Raw genomic sequence first — 22493 nt, forward strand, 5'->3', positions numbered from 1 at the left:
GGGATCTATAATGCATTTTCCATTGTCGCTATATCGCTCCCTATTACTACTCTTATATTGCTGAAATAGTTTAATGTAAAAAGCACCGCATAAAAAAAAAAGTTGATTGGACTGGAATATACATCACGTATAATGTAAAATGCAACACCTATAATGGAATATTCACCACGCATAATGAGATAAGCACAACCTATAATGTACAATGCACCACATATAATGGAATATTCACCATGCATAATGTGATAAGCACAGCTTATAATGGAATGTGCATCAAGTAAAATGAAATATGTACCACTTATAAGGGAAAATACATTACATATACTGGATAATGCAATATGCACCACGCATAACGGAATATACATTACGGATGAGAAAAAGTCTTGAATCCTATTATTTTAGTCACATGTTTCAAATTCCATATTTGGTGTGTCTCCTATTCCATTCTTGGTTCAACACAGTCAAAAATCATAACACTGTGGCATATTTTCAGTTCTGACAATACTATGAAGGATAATTAGCATTACTTGTGTAAGGGCTTAATTCCGAAGAATTATCATAGTACCAAATATGTTGCAAGGCAAGAAAATAATAAATGCAAGCCAAGCATAAAAATAAAATGAAAAACACATGATTATATATATATATATATATATATATATATATATATATATATATATATATATATATATATATATATATATATATATATATATATATATATATTGGTGCCCCTGGTGTCCTACTGAACAAAAGCGTTCGTGTTTACCGAACACTACCTCTAACCTCTTTCCGCTTGAGTTCGAGTCTCAGGCTCGGTCAATATAGGTATACGAGAAAACTTGCCAGCAACTTCCCGTGGGTCGGAGTACGTACTGGGGTTTTCCCGGGTTATTCAGTTATACTGGTGGCCAAGTATAGCCTATCAAGTGCTAAAAAATGGTGGTAAAGGAAAGAGAAAGAAAAAAGTAATACTGAATCATCTAAATCCAAATTAATATAGTGGAATCTCTCTCTCTCTCTCTCTCTCTCTCTCTCTCTCTCACCCACCCTGTCGAAATAGCACCCCCACCACACAAACACACTTTCACCCCACCCCGAAACTAATTATATTTAATCTTTATGTATACGTGTTTCGCCAAATTTCCGAAATATATAACTGATACTTCTGACAATTATTTTTAGATATTACGTATATTATGTTTCAGCATCCACCCGTGTCGTACTACATTCTAGGCGGTGTAAAAGAGGGCAAACAGTTTATTATCAGAGGAATGGTAAGTGACAGGAAGAGGGATATACTATGAGGAATCTTTCTTGAATTTTATTTACTTTGTAATATCCTCTGAAGACAGATAAAATGTTCGTATTTGATGACCAAACAACTGAAAGCAAAGAGCAAATACCTATAGTAATGGTTGTGCCTAAGTATTTCAGATTAGTCAGGAGAGTACCGATACTAAGCTTAAAATGGACGCTCAAGCGACCAAACTATCCCTGTGGTATTTTTAAGTTTTTCACAAGCATAGTGGTGAAAATTAAAAGGTTGGCTAACTTTTTTCTCTCGCACGACAGGTCTACATACAAACGTTTGATGGTAAGATTTCCTGCTTGCATTAGACAAATTTATTCTTAATGATCTTGGGACAAAGGTCAGCCAGGACGCATGAAAGACTTACCAATCTGGAAGTAATACGAGTTCTCAGTTGAAATACATTTAGGTATTTTATTTTGAAGTATCGCGCGCGCGTGTGTGTGTGTGTGTGTGTGTGAGAGAGAGAGATTTGGATTTTTAAAATAGCTTTAACAATTTTCCAGTCATATCGCTACGATGTCTGCAGTGTGGCAGTTTATAGAGATGTCTAGCACTGGGGCATCATGCCGCAGACATGTAGCATAATGTCCCACCCAGTCACATTATCCTGACACCAGGCCGACCATTCCTAACCCTAAACTCTTAATGCTGAGCGCCTAGCGAGGGAGCTGCTAGTACCATTGTTACAAGCCTTTGTTAAGGCTCGAACCCGCGACCTCCCGCATCCGAGGCGGACGCTCTAACCACTTAGTCCACCCGACCGGTGCGGGAAGGGGGAACAATCTGATTAAAATCAAATCTCTGCTGCTTCACGTAGAACAGTGGAGATCTGATTTTAATTAGACTAGGACAAAAACAGCATGAACACAAACGTTCCTCCAGATGTGGAAAGGGGTTGGACCCAAATGTTAATGTTCATTGCCAAGGAATGCAATAATATCATTTTCAGTGACAGCAGCTTATCTTCACACCATAATTGTACACTTTGTGTCACTAACTGAGAGATGAAAATAAAATCCCAAGGCAAAGAACAAAGGAGATGAACAAGTAAAATACTGAAAAAATCTGTAAAGAACATTTTATTATTAAAACCCTTTTCTTCTAGGTTCCAGATTAGACTTCAGGAAGAGCCACAGGAAGGCTGTGACGTAGCGTTCCTTTTCAATTCCAGACCGGAAATCAGCACTGTCGTCCGGAATACTTATCGCGGGGAGTGGGAAGAGGAAGAAAGAGAAACGCCCGATTTTCCGTTCCTGCCTGGTGTAAGCTTTCTTATCCGGATAGAAGTGACGGTGAACGAATATCGAGTGTATGTCAATGGCCGGTTCTACATAGATTTTGTACACCGTATGGGATACGACAAAGTGCACTTCATTTACTTATCCGGAGGAACAGAGTATTACTATTTAACTTGCCAAGATAAATATGTAAGTAACTTGACACTGTTTCACACACGCATACACACGCACGCACGTACGCACACATCCTCACCCACCATAACAGATTAAAACACACATTTTAACTGAAGTACATGCACATCTGTCATTGAAATTCGGCGAGAAGGTGAGAAGTTAAAAAATGTTAATTTTAGAATATGTTTATGTATAGCATGCAGTTTGTAAACTTAAATTTTACACACACACACACACACGCGCGCGCGCGCACACACACACACACACACACATTTATTTTGACCCTTTTTGTATAATTCGTTTTCTCGGCTTCTCGTTACTATTGTCTTTTTGTTGACGATACGAAGAGGAAATGCAAACAAAAAGCTGTGTTTGTTGGTCTATATACACTGGTAGCAAATTTTTATCTATGTTATTGCTTACATACACAGGTAGTAAACTTATATTTTATTTGCTAAGGCCATTGTATTGTAGACAGCTTTTCCTTAGAGCTATTAGTTTTATGTAAATACCTATTTTTAAACCACCACCCGAGCAACATAATTCAAAATGGTCCCTTATCAGTAACAAATGTGACAGTGTTTTATAACAAAATAAATTTCATTAGATAGCTATCATAAGGCAGACCTGTTTAAAGGATAGGTGTCTAGTTTGATCTCAGAGTTCTATACAGTAATGCAAGCAACTAGTAGTATTTTGTAAATTCAGCATTAGGTTCGTTAAATACAAAGTGACTTACATGTAAGCATTGGCGCATATCCATTGTTTTATGATAGTAATACAGTTTTCAAGCCGCTTCTATATTCTCTCTCTCTCTCTCTCTCTCTCTCTCTCTCTCTCTCTCTCTCTCACACACACACACACACACAAACACACACAAGGACACTTGCGCACGCTACTATATTCAATCACTTCCTAGAATTAAATATGGAATCTTTTTCACAGCAGTTGTTTTATATAATGCTATCCAACAAGTTTGGTTAGATAGCATACACCAACAATAATGATATTTATGAAAGAGGGACAATTTTTATTTGAGTACTAATTTAATCAACGAAGTTTTTATTTTAGAAATAAAGAGTACATACAAAGAAATTAATTAAAATGGAAGCTCATTTAACTGATTATCGAACTTGCTTTGCTATACATTTTTGCCAAATGGAAATAAAATGGTTGAAGTCCATTGAATACTCACTAATAATCGGATTATTTACCTACTAAAATCAAACGATTAAAATAAAATTGAGGAAATAACAAATAAGCAGCTAGCGATACAGACGCAAAAAAGAACGTCATTAATAAACAAAATCATGGAACTGAGAATGATGGTTCCGCTAAATAACAAATTGGGACCCACCTTTGAAAGATGTCACCCAAAAATTAGGTTTTAAGAAATACAACTTTATTCAGGAGAAATGTTCCTACAGCTGTTATTTTTGTTTTTCGCTTTGATGGAAAAACGCAATAACTAGGTAAAATGTATGTTGATCGTTAGTCTTGTTTACCTACCTGCCTACGTTCTTGCTTAGTTTGGTATTTAAATGATCAATCAATCAATTACAGGCTTTACCATATATCGTCGAACTTAAGGATGGAATGGGGGAAGGGAAAGCCGTGAGAGTGAGGGGCGCATGCACGGACAGTGACGGGTGCTTATTCTTCTTTCTACTCTTTCTGTATTCATTTTCCTCAAATTACCCTTTATCTACTTATCATTGCCTTTTATCTGCTTGCAGTTTTTATTCATCTGCTTGTCAATGTCTTTTATCTGCTTGTCGTTGCCTTTTATATACTTGCCTATTCATTAATACTTTTACTTATGATAGTGGTAAGTCTTTTGAAAGATGTACGTACGAAAATCATTTATGTTTGATGGCATTACATTATCTTGTGATATATATATTCAGGTTTTATCTCGTGTTAAAATTTTACTCAGTTATTGACAGACTGACTTGTGTATTTAGTCACGTTACTCCTTATGTAGATGGTCAGTCATTTATTTAATCAGCTTAAGTTTTCATACTGGGTTATTTTTGTTTCCTTCCTTCCTTCCTTCCTTCCTTCCTTCCTTCCTTCCTTCCTTCCTTCACTACTTACTTGCATGCCTACCTAACGACTGATTGACGTGCTTGCTTGCTTATGCTTACTACTAACTTGGAATAATCTTTTCTCACAGCTTCACTGTGAATTTTGCCGGTGACACTGAATGCAATGAGTGTGCATTCCATTTTAATCCGCAGCCAAACCAGGAGACGGTAGTGAGGAACGCCCACTACGGAGGATGGGGAGAGGAGGAGAGAGAAATTGAGGAATTTCCTTTCAATCCCGGCCAGTACTTTGACGCCACATTCATAGCTACGACCAACGGTTACATGGTATGTTTGCAGTATTTCATGCTGTAATTAGTCAGTGTCTACAGGTAATATAAACAAGCGCGATTTATTGTAATTAGTGTCTACGGAGAATATTAACAAGCGCGATGTATTGTAATTAGTGTCTACGGAGAATATTAACAAGCGCGATGTATTATAATTAGTCAGTGTTTACAGAGAATCTTAATAAGCGCAATTTATTTGATCTATTTAGGATTACATATTTTATTATAATATGAGAGACAAAAAAAATGAAAGAAAGAAAGAAATAAAAGAAGAGAATTATTCGTATAGATTCTGCGTTAACTATTTTCAATGAGACGCTGATCAATGTATGGACCAAAGAAACAGAATGCAAGCACTGCTTTTTGATGCTATACAGGTCTGAATGTTGGAAACTGCCAACTGTAATACAGATCACGTTTATTTATTTATTTATTTATTTATTTATTTATTTATGCATGCATGCATGCATACTCTTCCTTCTGGCTTTTGTTTTTCGAACAGTTTCTATTCATTTCCACGCTACAAATTGGTAGAGTCTACTGGTGATCATATTGGTTTGAAATCGTCTGTCCCCCTGTCAGAACCGCTCCAGAGTCTAGTGGTTAGAGCATCCGCCTATGATACAGGAGGTCGCGGGTTCGAACGGTTCAAACCCCGGCCGAGTCATATGAAATACGTTTAAAAATGGTACTAACAGTTGCCTTGCTTGGCGATTACCATTATGAGGTTAGTGTTAGGACTGGTCGGCCTGGTGTCAGGATAATGTGACTTGGTGGGACATGATGCTACATGTCTGCGGCATGATGTCCCAGTGCTAGATATCACTATAAACTGCCACACTGCAGACATCGTAGCGATATGACTAGAAAATTGTTAAAGATATGTTAAAAATCCAAATCACACACACACACAATCCTGCAGTCAGACTGTCGGACGTTTGAAATATGTTCTTTTGTTGAATTATAGAGACACGGCTTTTATTAATTCATTAATTTATTTATGACAGGTTTACCTCAATGACAAGTACTTTACCACGTTCAACCACCGTGCCAGGATTGGAGATGCCAAATATCTGGTATTGAAGGGAGACGTATCCATTGCTGACGTCCAGTATTATGAGCCAATGGTAATTCACATCATTATCTTGATTGTCTGTCGTCATTTACCGATCATTTATTAAAATTATGTTTATTGGACTGCAACAAAAATTAATTAAAAAATTCAGATTTGAAATGTCAAAAAATAAATTTGATAAAGGCATGTCCCGTATACTGGAAGGAGAGTTACACTCTCTAGAACACACCAGCTTGTATCAAATGAATTTTAGTCCTTTAAAATATGTGAGCATTAACCACCAGACTACATCTACCGTATGTACTCTTTTTTTAAGTCATGCCCAACTGCAGAGTGCACAGACTCAGATCTATCATCGCACAATACCCCGGCAGATCTGGGCTTATGCATATTGTCGGATTAATTGGTAGATCAGACAACATAGAACCTACTCATCCGGAGCATTATGCAACGGCAGGTCATGGTCCATGTTGTTTTGAAGTTGGACTCGACTTATAAGCTAGTTTATTTATTTATTTATTTACGTAATTATATGGGGCCCTGGGTGACCGAATGGTCTTACACGCTGGCCTTTAACGATCACTACCATCTACCTGGATTGAATAGGTTCAAGTCTCAGACTCGGCCAATGTGGGTATACGAGAAGACTGCCAGTACCTTCCTGGGGGGTCGATGGTTCTTACCGGGGATTTACCCGGTTCTTCCTCCACCAGTTATGCTGGCCGCCATATGTAGCCTATCTTGCGATGAGAAATAGTGTTACCCCCCAAACCCCACCACCACCACCACGTAAGTATATGCTGTCCCTTGGCCAAAAAAATTAAGTTTTGTAGCAAACAAGTGAATAATATAGTACAGAGAGCAATATAACAACACACACACACACACACACACACACACACACACACACACACACACACACAGTGATAGACATTCATTCTTGGAAAATGATTTGAAAAACACGTATATTGTCGCAGTTACAGCTCGTTCAAAGGAGACGCGGGTAATATAACGGAAGCTCGAACAGAGTTGAATAAATTTTGGCAGATTTTTTTTTGTCACAGATAAATAATTTTACTTTGGGTATTATTACTTACTTTGCATGCATTATTACTAACTGCGGCAATTTTCGCATTGCTTTTTTGTACTTAATTAACATTTTCCTTAATTGATGGTATGCATTACTCGCGTTTGACTGCCTTTGAATGTTATAGTACGCATTTTTTTTTATTTTTGTTTACATACATCTAATACGCTCATCATCCGTAATTATAAGATCTTCGATTTTTATATGGACATGATTACATTTAGGTGTCAAAAGGCTGGGAGTTATTTTTTATATTTTTTTTTCTGATTTTATTTTTCAGAACATTAGTTTCTACGGAATTGTACCGTTTACAGTATATGTCTCACGATGGGCAGTGAACCGTTTTAATAATAGTAATAATAATAATAATAATAATAATAATAAAGACTTTATTTAGAGAAGGTAACTCAATTAGTTACAGAACTAATCTACCTTGAGGCCTTCTATCTGTTATGTACAATATATACAGTATATACAACATGCTGTGAAGAGTCTGGCTTGACACTAAATAATTAAGTAATTTTAAAATTCAAATTATCAAGCCTGGAACACATGCACAGGCATCAGTGAAAACATAAACATATATAAAACATAAAATATCATCCTGCATTGAAAAATTCAGCTATGAAAATGATGCAAAATTACAGAAAAGCAGGCGGTATTTTTTGTACTAGAACTGTTCAATTTTCTAAAGATTTCATCCATTTAAGACATTGATTGTGAAAAGATGAAATGCTAGAAGCCTGCCTTACACAGGTACATACATTTCAGCATAAGTCCTGGATATATCAATTATGGATATGATTTTAAAGTTTTCTGTTCAGAGCTTTTAAAATGTCATTCCAGCTGGTCTAGAAAGAATTTCTTTAATGATATCTTAAAAGAAGCAAGGGAAGTTGAATTACGTATCCTCATTGGTAAGGAATTCCATACAGTAGATGCTGATACAGTAAATGAGCTTTTGTAATGATTGGTTTTCGACCAAGGAATCTGGAGATCGTTGTTAGTCTTCGATCGGAGATTACGCTCAGTATTCGATGATCTTAGTTCAATTATATTAGAGATATAATCTGGAGAAAGGCCGTTTAAAGACTTGTATGTCATGATTCCTTTAAAATAAAGAATACGCTTTTGTATAGGTAGCCATTGCAGACGTGATAACAAAACATTTGAAGGAGCCATAACAGGAAGTTTCAGTATTATTCGGGCTGCCCTTTTCTGGAGTCTGTCAGTTCTGGACAGATTATAATTTGATGTGTTTCCCATATGGTACAGCCGTAATCTATCAAGTGATTTTGGAGGTAGAAATTTCGAAAGCAATTTTAACAGAGTTATTCTTTTGATTACCATTGCACATAGGTGATCGATATGCGCATTCCAGCTGAGGTGTTGATCAATGTAGATACCAAGAAGTTTTTGATTTTTGATAATAGATACGTTTAAGCCATTTTGAGTTAGAAGTAAATCCATGTTAGTAGATAGACGCTGCCTTGTTCCAATTGTAATACATTTCGTTTTAGAGATGTTAATATGCATTTTGCTTTGATGACACCAAACTGATATATTGTTGAGGTCGATTTGAAGTTTATTTTTAATGGAGTCTAGAGATTTACCAGATAAATGCAATGTTGAATCGTCAGCAAAAAGATCTGTGTTAGCGTGCGCTGGATACAAGGCTAAGTCATTGATAAATAGTAGAAAAAGAAGAGGCCCTAATATAGATCCTTGAAGAACACCACTTAAGATATGACTTGGTTCGGATATATATTTACCCGTGCAAACAACCTGGTGTCTGTGAGATACGACGTGAACCAGGCAACTGAGTTTGGAGAAAACTTGTAGGCTGAAAGTTTTTTAATGAGCACCGAATGGTCAGACAGATCGAATGCTTTTTTAAAATCAATGAAGATTGCGCTAGTAAGTTCGCCTTATTCTACTGCTAATAGCCATTGGTCTATAAGTTTTGTCATTGCAGTTTGACATTAATGATTCTTTCGAAAACCTGATTGTGATCTATGTAGGAGTTGGTACTTGTCAAGATATCTGAAAATATGCTTGCTGACATGATTTTCAATAATTTTTGAAAGTACGGATAGAACAGATATGGGTCGATAGTTGGATGGGCCATTCTTTTCATTTCCCTTATAAATTGCGAATACTTTTGCTAACTTCAATGACTCCGGGAATTTACAGGAAGTGATACTACAGTTAATTATTTCTTTCAACGACTCTGAGATTGACAAAGCCGACATTTTCAGAGTTTTGGGGTGAATTCCATCTAGACCAGCTGATTTGCTTGTGTCAAGTTTATTTAGAATATCAAGAGTGTCATTTATTGTTATTAAGGGAATGTTGAAACTAACATGATCGGGTACCCTTTCATTCACGAATTTAGTAAGTTTGTCTAAATTAGGCTCTGTATTATTAGACCTGTCAAGCGTTTGGGAGATATTAGTAAAAAAAAAATGGTTCAGCTGGTTTGCAATATCGAGCTCATCAGTATATTTAGTGCCATCAACTAAAATTTCACATGGAGCTAGAGGCGTAGGTTTCGTTGAAGTTAGATTTCGTAAGTGATTCCAGATGGATCTGTTATCGGAGTTTGATGTGATGGCTTCTTTGAAAAGGAGCGTTTGTGTTTTACAATGATTGATTTGACTTTGTTCCGCAACAAACGATAGTTTGTAAAGTCTTTATATTTATGGTAGTAGTTTCGTTTGCGTTGTGCCTCTGCGATTTCATTAGTATACCATTCTGGTTGTTTTGATCGTTTAATTCTTTTGATGCGTATGGGGGCGTGTTTATTTAGGATAGTAAGAAAACAGTGATTCCAGATAGAGAAGTCATAATCTTGGTCTATGTTAGAAAATATATTGTGTTAATGTTTTGTGATAGTTCGGTGAGAAATTCATTTTCAGCAAAGTTTTTGAAACATCTGTATTGCATGTAGGAGTGTAAGTTGTTTTTCTTTGCGCTCTGTTGCTTACGAGTTGCACATATACGATAGTGATCACTAATAGGGAAACATGGTACGTTTATCTCGTACAGATTGGTTGGATGGGTAGTATAGATGTGGTCGATCAGAGTAGAAGTACAGGCTGTTACCTGTGTATTAAACCTGTACATCAAAGCACTTTATAATGTGTGGTGTTACTATTATTATTATTTTTATTATTATTGTTGTTGTTGTTATTATTATTATTATTATTATTATTATTATTATTATTATTATTCAGGAAGATGACTTTGTGAAGAAAATCCCATCTGGTCTGATGAAAGGAGACATCGTCCTATTCCGCGGTTACTTCAAAAAAGACGCTAACGGGTATGGATCCTCACTTGCCCCTCTCTCCTTTCTTGTTACTACATCATCTTCAAAGCCAGTCATCCAGACTACTATTATGATCATGTCATCTTCATAGCCAGTCATCCATACTACCATTATGATCATGTCATCTTCATAGCCAGTCATCCACACTACCATTATGATCATGTCATCTTCATAGCCAGTCATCCATACTACCATTATGATCATGTCATCTTCATAGCCAGTCATCCATACTACCATTATGATCATGTCATCTTCATAGCCAGTCATCCACACTACCATTATGATCATGTCATCTTCATAGCCAGTCATCCACACTACCATTATGATCATGTCATCTTCATAGCCAGTCATCCACACTACCATTATGATCATGTCATCTTCATAGCCAGTCATCCACACTACCATTATGATCATGTCATCTTCATAGCCAGTCATCCACACTACCATTATGATCATGTCATCTTCATAGCCAGTCATCCACACTACCATTATGATCATGTCATCTTCATAGCCAGTCATCCACACTACCATTATGATCATATCATCTTCATAGCCAGTCATCCACACTACCATTATGATCATGTCATCTTCATAGCCAGTCATCCACACTACCATTATGATCATGTCATCTTCATAGCCAGTCATCCACACTACCATTATGATCATGTCATCTTCATAGCCAGTCATCCACACTACCATTATGATCATGTCATCTTCATAGCCAGTCATCCGTACTACCATTATGATCATATCATCTTCATAGCCAGTCATCCATACTACCATTATGATCATATCATCTTCATAGCCAGTCATCCACACTACCATTTTCTAAGATTTTTTATATGAATGGGAGATTAGAAACTGGGCGGTAGTTCTTTAAATCGTTTAGTGTTGGTTTCTTCAGCAGAGGCTTAAATATCATCTTCATATCCCATTGTATAGATTACAATGATAATTACTACATCATCTATTTCACCCATCGTCCAGATTACAGTGATAATTACCACATCATCTACTTCACCCATCGTCTAGATTACAATGACAATTACCACATCTTCATAGCCCATCGTCTAGATTACAATGATAATTACCACATCATCTACTTCACCGATCGTCTAGATTACAATGACAATTACCACATCTTCATAGCCCATCGTCTAGATTACAATGATAATAACCATATCATCTTCATCACCCATCGTCTAGATTACAATGATAATAACCATATCATCTTCATCACCCATCGTCTAGATTACAATGATAATTACCACATCGTCTACTTCACTCATCGTCTAAATTACAATGATAATTACCACATCATCTACTTCACTCATCGTCTAGATTACAATGATAATTACCACATCATCTACTTCACTCATCGTCTAGATTACAATGATAATTACCACATCATCTATTTCACCCATCGTCTAGATTACAATGATAATTACCACATCATCTTCATCACCCATCGTCTAGATTACAATGATAATTACCCCATCTTCATAGCCCATCGTGAGTAGTAAATGGGGTGAGATTAGCGACAATGGGAATTAGCATTACAGAGACCCCTGGGTCAGATTAGCGACAAGGGAAATTTAACATGGCGAAAAATCGTGGGTCAGATTAGCGACAAGGGAAATTAACATGGAGAAAAACGCTGGGCCACTTTAGGGACAATGGGAATTTAACATAGAGTTTGGGTCTGTCTAGGGACAAGGGAAATTAACATGGGGAATAGAGTTTGGGCTTTTGGGATTTTTTTTTTTTTTTTTAAAAGGTTTTTTTAAACTTAAATTTAAATTTAAATTTAAATTTAAAAAAAAGGGGTAGGCAATGGAAAGGCTATCTCTTTTCGAGAAATATGGCTGGCCCTGAAAAGGGCCTTTGGGTTTATGTTAATGTATTCATTAACATAAATGGTACCGCATTGGTCTTCTTCTTGTCCTTAGGCTACGTCTCACTGTTGGTCCGTAAATCAGCACTCTTTTCAGGCATCTTTGTCTTTCTACGTAGATCCTACGTATCCACAGGCTGGTGTTTGTCCTGTGGACAACGGTCCACTTGGATCGGACATAAATGGGTATGTCCGTCCGGAACATCATGGAAGACACAAGCGTAGAAGATTGCACATCGGTCCACATCTTGAAGCGACGAGAACAAGTGAATCAATGCACTGAACTGCGCTTATTTATAGGTAGAGGCAGGATTGAAACGGATTGAGTTCATTCACCAATCCAAACACGCGTTACAAAATTCAGTCAGCCCGCATCCAATCCGAAGAGGGTAGTCTGTGACGTCAGTTGGTCTATATAGATTCGCTAGCGCTTGTGTGCAGTCAATCTATGCGACAGTGATTCAACATGACGGAAACTCAGAAAACGATCCATTGGGGTGCACCAGCAGGGGAGACTGCCCAAGGGAACCCAGACTTACTTTCAGAAGAGGTACATTGGGATTTTGTGGATTTTCTTACCTCGCAAGAATTTGTTCCGGAACCTTCGTTACCTTCTTCATTACCGCAAGTGGAGAATTTTAGACAGAGACAGAAAGAAGAATTGGAGAAATTTATGCAACGACAAAAGGAAGCGGAACAAGCTTTTCTCCTACAGCAACAGCAACAGCAACAAGAAGAGGTAAGAAAAAAACAACAGCAACAACAGCAAGAAGAAGTAGCAGCAAAGAAACAAGAGGGTGAAAATCAAACGGCTACGGTACTGTTGGACATTTTAGCGGAGTTAAGAAGTCTGAAACAAATGTATCAGACCTCTTTATCACGACCGAAGAGAATACGACCTTCCCGAGCTAAACACGCCAACCCTGTGACTAAGCCTATCGTACCACCCTTAGTGATTTCAACCCAATCATCAGAAGTAGGCCTTGGCCGTGGCAAAGGCTTAAGGCAGTTAAAGTTGATTGGTTAAACTCACCCCTACACCAAAATAAAAAGGCCCTTTTCAGGGCCACCCACATTTCTCGAAAAGAAATACAATTTCAATTTGCCAATAACTCAAAAATAAACCCCACCCATTTTACCCTTATAGTACGTGTCTGTGTATGAGTGCGTGAGTGTAGCTTCTTATTTTAAAATCAAAACTCAAAGACACTTACCTTATATCATTCATGTATTCTTTTATCCATTTTTTACAATCCAATTCACAATTCACCACAGAACACTTTAATTAAAAGTTCATTGACTTCTTCTTTCTCCTTGTTTAGTCTCTCTGTTTTTTGAATTTCTTCACCGTTTTTTCCTCATTTTCTTCCCTTCTTCTTTTCTTCTCCTGTTTCTTTGCTTCTTTTAAATAGAATTGTCTTCTTTCTTCCTCTTCTTCCTCCGAAGAATCCCTCTCTTCTTTCGAAGAATCCCTCTCTTCTTCCGAAGAATCCTTCTTTTCTTCTGACTCCTCTTGTTTCTTTTTTGGGCAATCTGGAGACCAATGTCCTTTTTCTTTACAATAATAACAGGTATCTTGACTTTTGTCTTTTTTAGCCCCTGTTTTTTTTCTTTTTTGACGGTCTGGACACTCTGAAGACCAATGCCCTTTCTTCTGACAGATATAGCAAGTATCCTGACTCTTATCTCGAAAGGAAGGAGAGTAGTCCGTCGGCTGGTCTGAAGAGAATTTTCTAATGACCCCTCGCAAAGCTCTGACGAAACGTTCCATCTGGGTAGTCTCTTCCATCGTTCTCCTCGGTTTGAGAGTGAAATGAATAGTGAAAGGACAAGACACACCCTTTTTATATACGCTGGTTTGCCAAGACTATAAATTAGTCTGTGGTGTTTAAACTTGAGTCATTTGACGTTTTGCACTCAAGATGAAACGATCCCATTCATTCGAGAAGAAAGAAGAAGAAGAAGAAAGTAAGAGGCAGAAACGTGATCTATCGCCTCGTACCAGGGCTGAAATCTTGGCACAAATTCATGCCAGTGATTTTGAAGAGGACATGAGTGAACCAGAATCCGAACCCTCTAAACCAAGTTCACCACCCTTAGTCAACCCTGAAAAGTACTATTCCATTCGAGAGACGGAAAAGCGCTCCTCTAGAAAATTTAGAACCACGGCTTACACCTACACGGTGAAGTTTAAAGATTTCAAGGCCGACGTACCCTTGGAGAAAGCAGAAGGGTTTATCACCGAGATGTGGGATTCTTTGCTCACCGCACTCAAGCGACAATGTCAAGCCAAAGAAGACGATCGCTTGACACTATCCATAGATCACGACGGTTTGAAATCCCCTGTTTGGATCGAGTTTAGCAGACCCGCAGAACTGACCCCTTCCAAAGTCATGGACAAGATACAACAGGTGCAACAATCTAATGACCAGTTTGACATCACCGATGGTAAAGCCACACTGAAAATGGCCCACGTCTCTCCTCCTCAAGGAACTGGATGCAAAAAGATGTTATTGGTGGACGACCTTCGCAACACCAAAAAGAGTCTCGTCCGAATTAACAACCCTCAAGACCAGATGTGTTTAGCCCGTGCCATCGTGGTGGGACGAACCTATGCCAACAAGAACGACACGGTAGAATGGAAAAGAACCTGGAAAACTATTCAACGATGCGATCGAGCCAAACAACGAAATGAAGCAGAACTCCTGTTGCAACAAGCCGGACTGTCCAAAGACACACCCTGTGGCATTCCTGAGATGCAAAAATTGCAAGATGCCCTAGCTCCACGCAACACCTTGAAAGTGCACCCTCAAGAAATGCGTGGAACTCTGTTGTTTCGAGGCCAAGATTTTAAGGACGGAAAATACATTCATGTCTATCATCACGATGACCATTTCGATACCATTACCAGTATCACTGGATTCCTGGGATACAGTTATTATTGTGAGAAATGTGACTATGGTTATAAGAATCGAGAGCAACACAAGCATTGTGGAATGAAATGCCCAGGATGTTTGGCCTCTCCACCCTGTCTGAGCGAAGGACCAGTGCCTTGTTCCACTTGTTTGCGCACGTTTCTCAGTCCTACCTGTTACCAGCAACATCTGAAGACGCAAGGTTCACAGCAGAAATGTGCTTGTCAACTCTTGAGATTGTGCCCTACGTGTAGACAAGGCATACGTACCAATAGTACCAAGGCACACGTATGTTCAGGAAAAAAAAAATGTCACATTTGTCATCACATCGTGGACTTGGAACACCAATGCTACGTGCAAAAATACCAACCCCCACCAGAGAAAGAGGACGGTCACAAGAAGAAAGGCAATTTCATCTTTTTCGATTTCGAATGCATGCAAGAGACTGGCATTCACATTCCTAATTTCTGCGTGGCTCATCGAGCGTGCGAGAAGTGCATTCAAGAACCTATCTTCAGTCATTGCCCTCACTGCAGCAAGATTCCTGGAGGACGTGAAAAAATCTTTCGGGGACCAAACACGTTAGCCGATTTTGCCCAATGGGTCTTAGACCCCATCGACAAGACGTGGAGCCAAGAGGACATCGAACGTTACGGAGATTGTCATCGTCATGCCACGGTGATGGCTCACAATTTCTCGGGATACGATGGACAGTTTCTTCTCAGATACTATACGGAACATGGCACCGAACGTCCTAAAGTCACTTTGAACGGAGCCAAAATCATTTTCATGCAAGTGGGACAAGTACAGTTTAAAGATTCGATGAGTTACTTGGCCATGCCTTTGAGTCGAATGCCTAAAACGTTTGGAATGACAGAAATGGCTAAAGGGTACTTTCCACACTTTTTCAATACGGAAGCCAATCAACATGCCGTTCTACCCCATTTGCCTGAGGCTCACTATTACGACCCCGACAACATGCGTACCGAACAACGAGAAGCTTTCTACGCTTGGTACCAGGCTCACGCCTCGGACCCTTTCGACTTTCAGGAAGAAATGTTAAAGTATTGTCGTTCCGACGTGGACATTTTACGGCGTTGCTGTGGAAAATTTCGAGAACTGTTCATGGAACACGGAGGGGTCGATCCTTTGAAAGAAGCTTGCACCATTGCCAAAGCGTGTTCCTTAGTGTACCGCCAACGATTCATGCCTGAAAACACCGTGGCTGTCATCAGTCCTCAAACGACCCACTATGTCAAGCGTCAATACTCGGTCAAAGCCCTACGTTGGTTACATTACTTGTGCGACAAGGAAGACAAATGGATTCAGCATGCCCGCAACGGAGGAGGCGAAAAGACCATCGGAACGTATTCGGTCGATGGCTGGGACTTAGAAAACCCCAAGATCGTGTACGAGTTTAACGGTTGCTTATTTCACGGATGTCCCGTCTGCTACCCTGACCGTGACACTAAAAATCAGTTTTTGCAACGAACCATGGAAGACTTGTACCAGGACACTTGTCAGCGACGCCTAAAGTTGGAACAGCAAGGATACCAAGTAGTGGAAATGTGGGAACACGAGTACGATCACCGTTTGAAAACCGATCCCGAGTTTAAACGCCTCGTGGAAAGTTACCAGTTCATGGACCCGCTGAACCCGAGGGATAGTTTGTACGGAGGAAGGACCAATGCCACCTGTTTGCTGTACCAAGCCGACGAAGAGAAAGGAGAAGAAATCAAATACTTGGACGTGTGTTCGCTGTATCCCTACGTGTGCAAATATTGTCGCTTTCCTGTAGGGCACCCACAATTGCTGACGGAACACATCGACCTGAAAAACATTCGACAATACGAAGGCTTGATCAAGTGTAAAGTTTTGCCTCCCACGAACCTATACCATCCCGTCTTACCTCACCATTGTCAAGGCAAACTGATGTTTCCCTTGTGCCGTACTTGTGCCGAAACGTGCAACCAGGACCAACCTTGCCATCACAGCCAGGAAGAACGTGCCTTGACGGGAACCTGGGTCAGCGTGGAATTGTTCAAAGCTCTGGACATGGGATACCAACTGTTAGAAGTGTACGAAATTTGCCACTTTCCCAAGACACAACAGTACCACAAGGGTGACCCTACTCAGAAAGGCATTTTCGCCGACTACGTGGATGCCTTTTTGAAACTGAAACAAGAAGCCAGCGGCTATCCTTCCTGGTGTCACACTCCCGAAGACCAAATACAATTCAAAGAGAAATACTATGCACAAGAAGGCATCTCTTTAGACCACATCGAAAAAAACGAAGGCAGGCGATCGTTTGCCAAAGTGATGTTAAATTGCTTGTGGGGTAAAATGGCACAACGACCGTGTTTACCCAAGACGGAATATTTGACAGAACCTTCCCGCTACTTCCAGATGATTCACGACAAAACCAAATACATGAAACACGTGGACGTCGCTCGAGAGGATTTGATCTTGGTCAATTACGAGGAAGATCTGGACTTTGTACAAGACGACCCTTTTGGAAATGTCATCATTGCGGCTTACGTGACAGCTCATGCTCGCTTAAAATTGTACGAAGCTTTAGAACTGTTAGAAGAACGCGTCCTGTACTTTGACACGGACAGTTGCATTTACATCCATCACCCGATTCAACAGCACCCTGACATCGAAGGAGACCGTTTAGGAGCCTGGACAGACGAGCATCCCGACGACAAGATTCTAAGTTTCGTCAGTGGTGGTCCCAAAAATTACGGCTACGAATACCGGGACAAACAAGGAGAAGTGCACACGACGTGCAAAGTGAAAGGACTGACTCTGAATCATCGTACCAGTCGAGTGGTCAACTTTGGGGTATTGAAAGAAGCCTTGCAATCGGGAGAGGATGGAAACTTTAAAGTGACCACCTATCAACCGAACAAGATTGTACGTTTACCCACTCACCACATCGTCAGTCGACCCTTGGAAAAAGTCTATCAAATTGTATACCAGAAGCGAGTGCGACTTCCCAATCACTTCACCTTACCGTACGGTCACGTCGGTATTGGTCTGTATATGAAAAGGAACCCTAGGCAAGATCGATAGTTCATTGTTCATTGAAGTAACTTACCATGTCGTTGACGAAGAAGAAACCAAATTGGTTAGGAGTCAAATGTTGGACATCACCGAGACCAGGGTTTTGAGGCTTGGACACAAGAGGTGGCCCAGTATGCACGAGAGTTATTCAAGGAAAAAAGTTACTTTTCAACCTGTGTTAGTGACGGTGCCAGAATAACCCGTCACCCAGGACAGGACTGTCGTGGACAGGCCTGAAAGACCCTTTCGGGAGGACACTTGTGTGACCTTACCCCTACTATAGAACTGGTTAGAACTTTACCCAAAACATGTTGTACAGACACTTGTGTTTATTCCACTTTGATGGTTATCATGTGCCTTTTATTCTTGTACTTAAGCCTTTGGCTTTTATGCATTTTTGTCTTTCGTATTCATGTTTGAAACATTCAATAAACGTGTTCTGAAAAAGTATATAAACTCTTGTCTTGTTTGTTTTTCCTGTCACAAGTGACATTTCTCACACCATGGCTACCTCTGCTGTCTCTGCTCCCTCTTCCTCTACTGTCAAAGTCATCGACGAACACTTAGATCGTGCCAGTTGGGAGGCTTTGTATCTTCGCCATCCCTTTAACATGCTCATTGCTGGATTTAGCGGTTCAGGCAAAACCGAATTCGTCAAACGTTTGATCGAACATAAACATCATTTGATCGATCGGCCCCCTCAACGAATCGTGTGGTGTTACAAAGAGTGGCAATCGGCGTACAGCCTCTTGCGAGAAAGTCAAGGCGATTCCATCGTGTTTGTGGAAGGCATTCCTAAAGAAGACGATGGCATCGTCTCTGACTCCCGTCTAACCCATTTGGTCATTTTCGACGACATGTTAGGAGAAGACGAAGAAGAAATTAAACTGTGGTTCACGCGCAAAGGGCATCACCGTAATGCCAGTGTCGTTTACATCACCCAAAATTTGTTTCAACAAAGTAAAGCCCATCGCACCATCAGTCTCAATGCGCATTACGTGGTCTTGTTTAAAAGCCCTCGAGATAAATCGCAAGTGCAAGTCTTAGCCAAACAGTTAGGAACGCCTTGGCTGACTCAGGCGTACGACGATGCCACTCAAACTCCACACGCCTATTTACTCGTCGATTTGAAACCTACGACTCCCGAGGATTTGCGATTTCGTACCCACTTGTTTCACCACTGGTGCCAAGACGGAGGGCCTGTCCTGTACACGTCTCCGTCCTCGACTTCATTTCACTCCCCATAAAAAAAAATCTATAAAAACCTCAGACCCTTTTTCGTCTGTCTCACTCTCAGTGCGAACATGACGTCCCTTCAGTCGCATCTTCCCGTCAAATTGATTCGTGCCTTGTATGGCATCAGTCGAGAAAAAGATCCACAAACACGAGCTCGTGTCTTAGAAGCTAGTCTCAAAGAAGTCTTACGATGGTTCACGGTGACGGCACGTCAATTACTCCAAGGAATCATTCAGATTCCTCATCAAACCAAACGCTTTTTCGATCGAAACAAAGTCGCTTTGGTCCAACTGGCCGATCCCCGCATCGACACTCAAACCAAAAAACAAATCATTTTGAAACCTGGAGGGAGCGGTACTCTAGGAGGGGTCATCATTCGCTCACTCTTAAGATGGGATCCTAATGCCCCCAAAGTTATACCCAAGACAAAAGTCCAACGAAGCCCCAAGAAGAAAAAGACCAGGTCCCCAAGGAGAACTTCTCCAGTGGCAGGACCCTCCTCTGACCAGACACCACCCCGGAAAAAGAAAAGAAGCCCCCAGAAAAAGAAAAGTCCACAGAAAACTAGTCGCAAGAGAGGCACTTCGGCCAGGACGCAACCTTACACTCGCAAACCACGACCTGCCACGGCGGTGACTGCGTCTCCGGCAGCTTCACGTTTGTCCACTTCTCCGTTAATGACACCCAGAACTGAAGAGTACTTGGAGACGTTGATCACACCAAGAACTTCTCCGTTGATGACCCCCAAAAGAACTTCCCCAGTGGCAGGACCTTCCAATTTAGTGGCAGTGGCTGCTGCTCACAAAGTACCTTCTCCCAAAATCAAAGTTCAAGAAAGATCGGGCATGTTACAAAGTTTACTGGATTTGTCCAAGCAAGAACTGGCTCGATTTAGTCCGTTGCGTACCCCTGCACGACGTGTCATGCCTGTCCTCAAACTGATAAAACGTAAAGACAATCAGTGGCGACGCGTTCCAGTATAAAAAAGGCCTGTGACCAAGTCGGGTATCAGTGTTTTTTCGGTGCTCCTGAAGACTCAAAGATGTCACCCTCCAGAAAACCCCAAGGAAAGAAAAGGAAAGGACTGCCACCACGTTTAGCCAAACATGGGGACATGTTATCTGTCCTGTCCAAAGCTTCTCCACCCCTACGAAAAAAACTCATTCAAACGGCCTCCAAAGAGGTCATCGATACCGTGTGCGAATGTTGTTTGAACGTTTTGAAAGGCACGATCCCTTTGTCCAAACACCAGAAACAATGCTTAAGCAAACATCGTCACGTTCTTCGCCAAATGGTTAGAAAGAAAATTCCCATTCGTCAAAAAAAGAAGATGTTAGTGCAACGTGGAGGTATTTTACCTCTCTTGTTAGGCCCCATACTGAAAGGAGTCTTGGGAACCATGTTGGGAGGACTGGTGGGAGCAAGATAAAAAGGCCTTCGGAAGTCCCAAGATCTCAGAATCGACCCCTGACAACCCCATGGAAGGGCGAAAACTAGCTTTAGTGCCTTACAAACGATGGATGGAATACGATCGGTGGCAAGAACAACGCACCCCGCATTTACCTCCCAATCCCCATTTGAGCGAGATGTCCCAGTTACAACACGAATTGCAGTCCTTGATGGATCGCCAAGATTTGTCCGAAACAGAAAAATCGCAAAAGTACGGTCAACTCTTGCAACGACTGCAACTCTTTCACCAGAAAGCTTTAGACGAAACAGCTCTACCCACTCTGAAAGATTTTAAGACCTTGATGAAAAGTTCAGCACCATCACCAGTACCAGTACCAGTACCAGTACCACCAGTACCCGTGACCAAGACAGAAAAAGGAGAAGAAGAGGAAGGGTTTCAAACTCCACCAGAAAAAGTACGCAAGTTAACAACACCACCTACCTCCAGAATTGGATGGATTAAAAAGATGATGGCCACCCCTTCTTCCTCACAAGAGAAAAAGAAAGTGAAGACGGAAGTGAAGACAGAAGAGAAACAAGAACCGATATCCCCCGCTCAGACATCCTTCTCCTCTTCGACACCTATTGCTGGCCGCACACGCAAAGCATTGCAATCCAAGAAAATACCCCAAGAGAAAAAGAGTAGCATCCTCCAAGAGTGGGTGTCTTATTAACACACCAACCAACACAAAAAAATGGAAAAAGTCTTAGCCAGCATTTACTACGATCCCTCCCATCCTGCAGGTTACGCAGGAGTTCAAAAATTGTATCGTGCTGCCAAAACGCGACTGAAAAGTCTCCGTTTACCTCAAGTGCAACGATGGTTACAAGAACAAGCTACCTACACTTTACACAAACCCATTCGACGCAAGTTTGCCAGAAGTCGCACCCGAGTGGAAGGCATCGATCATCAATGGCAAGCCGATTTAGCCGATGTCTCTCATTTGGCCAGCTACAATCGTGGCTACAAATATTTGTTTTGTGTCATCGACGTCTTTTCCAAATTTGCCTGGGTCGTGCCCTTGACTTCCAAATCGAGCAGCGAGTTAGTGCGAGCACTGCAACGGGTGTTGAAACAAAGCGGTCGTCACCCTCTTCGATGGCAAACGGACAAAGGCACCGAATTTCTGAACCAAGCTTTCCAAAAAGAATTAAAGAAACGTGACATTCATTTTTTTACCACCGAGAATCCTGAAACCAAGGCCAGCATCGTGGAACGTTTTCAACGCACTTTGAAAGAACGCATGTGGAAATATTTTACGCATCACCACACTCTGAAGTACATCGACATCTTACCGCACCTGGTGCAAGCGTACAACCAATCTTACCATCGAAGCAT

General features: G+C 40.5%; 1 protein-coding gene across 1 annotated transcript in view; it reads left to right on the forward strand.

Moving 5' to 3' along the window:
- Positions 1-230: 230 nt before the first annotated feature.
- Positions 231-22493, forward strand: part of LOC149804312 (galectin-9C-like) — a 69415-nt gene continuing 47152 nt past the window's right edge. Inside the window, exons 1-6 of the mRNA XM_089932174.1 lie at positions 231-274; positions 2418-2739; positions 4288-4373; positions 4901-5099; positions 6109-6228; positions 10500-10588. Coding sequence (XP_089788300.1) covers positions 231-274; positions 2418-2739; positions 4288-4373; positions 4901-5099; positions 6109-6228; positions 10500-10588 — 860 coding nt within the window. The remainder of the gene's footprint in view (positions 275-2417; positions 2740-4287; positions 4374-4900; positions 5100-6108; positions 6229-10499; positions 10589-22493) is intronic.

The sequence above is a fragment of the Sinohyriopsis cumingii genome, chromosome 2 (genome assembly GCF_028554795.1).
Source record: "Sinohyriopsis cumingii isolate HCF-2022 chromosome 2, ASM2855479v2, whole genome shotgun sequence".
Taxonomy (NCBI): domain Eukaryota; kingdom Metazoa; phylum Mollusca; class Bivalvia; order Unionida; family Unionidae; genus Sinohyriopsis; species Sinohyriopsis cumingii.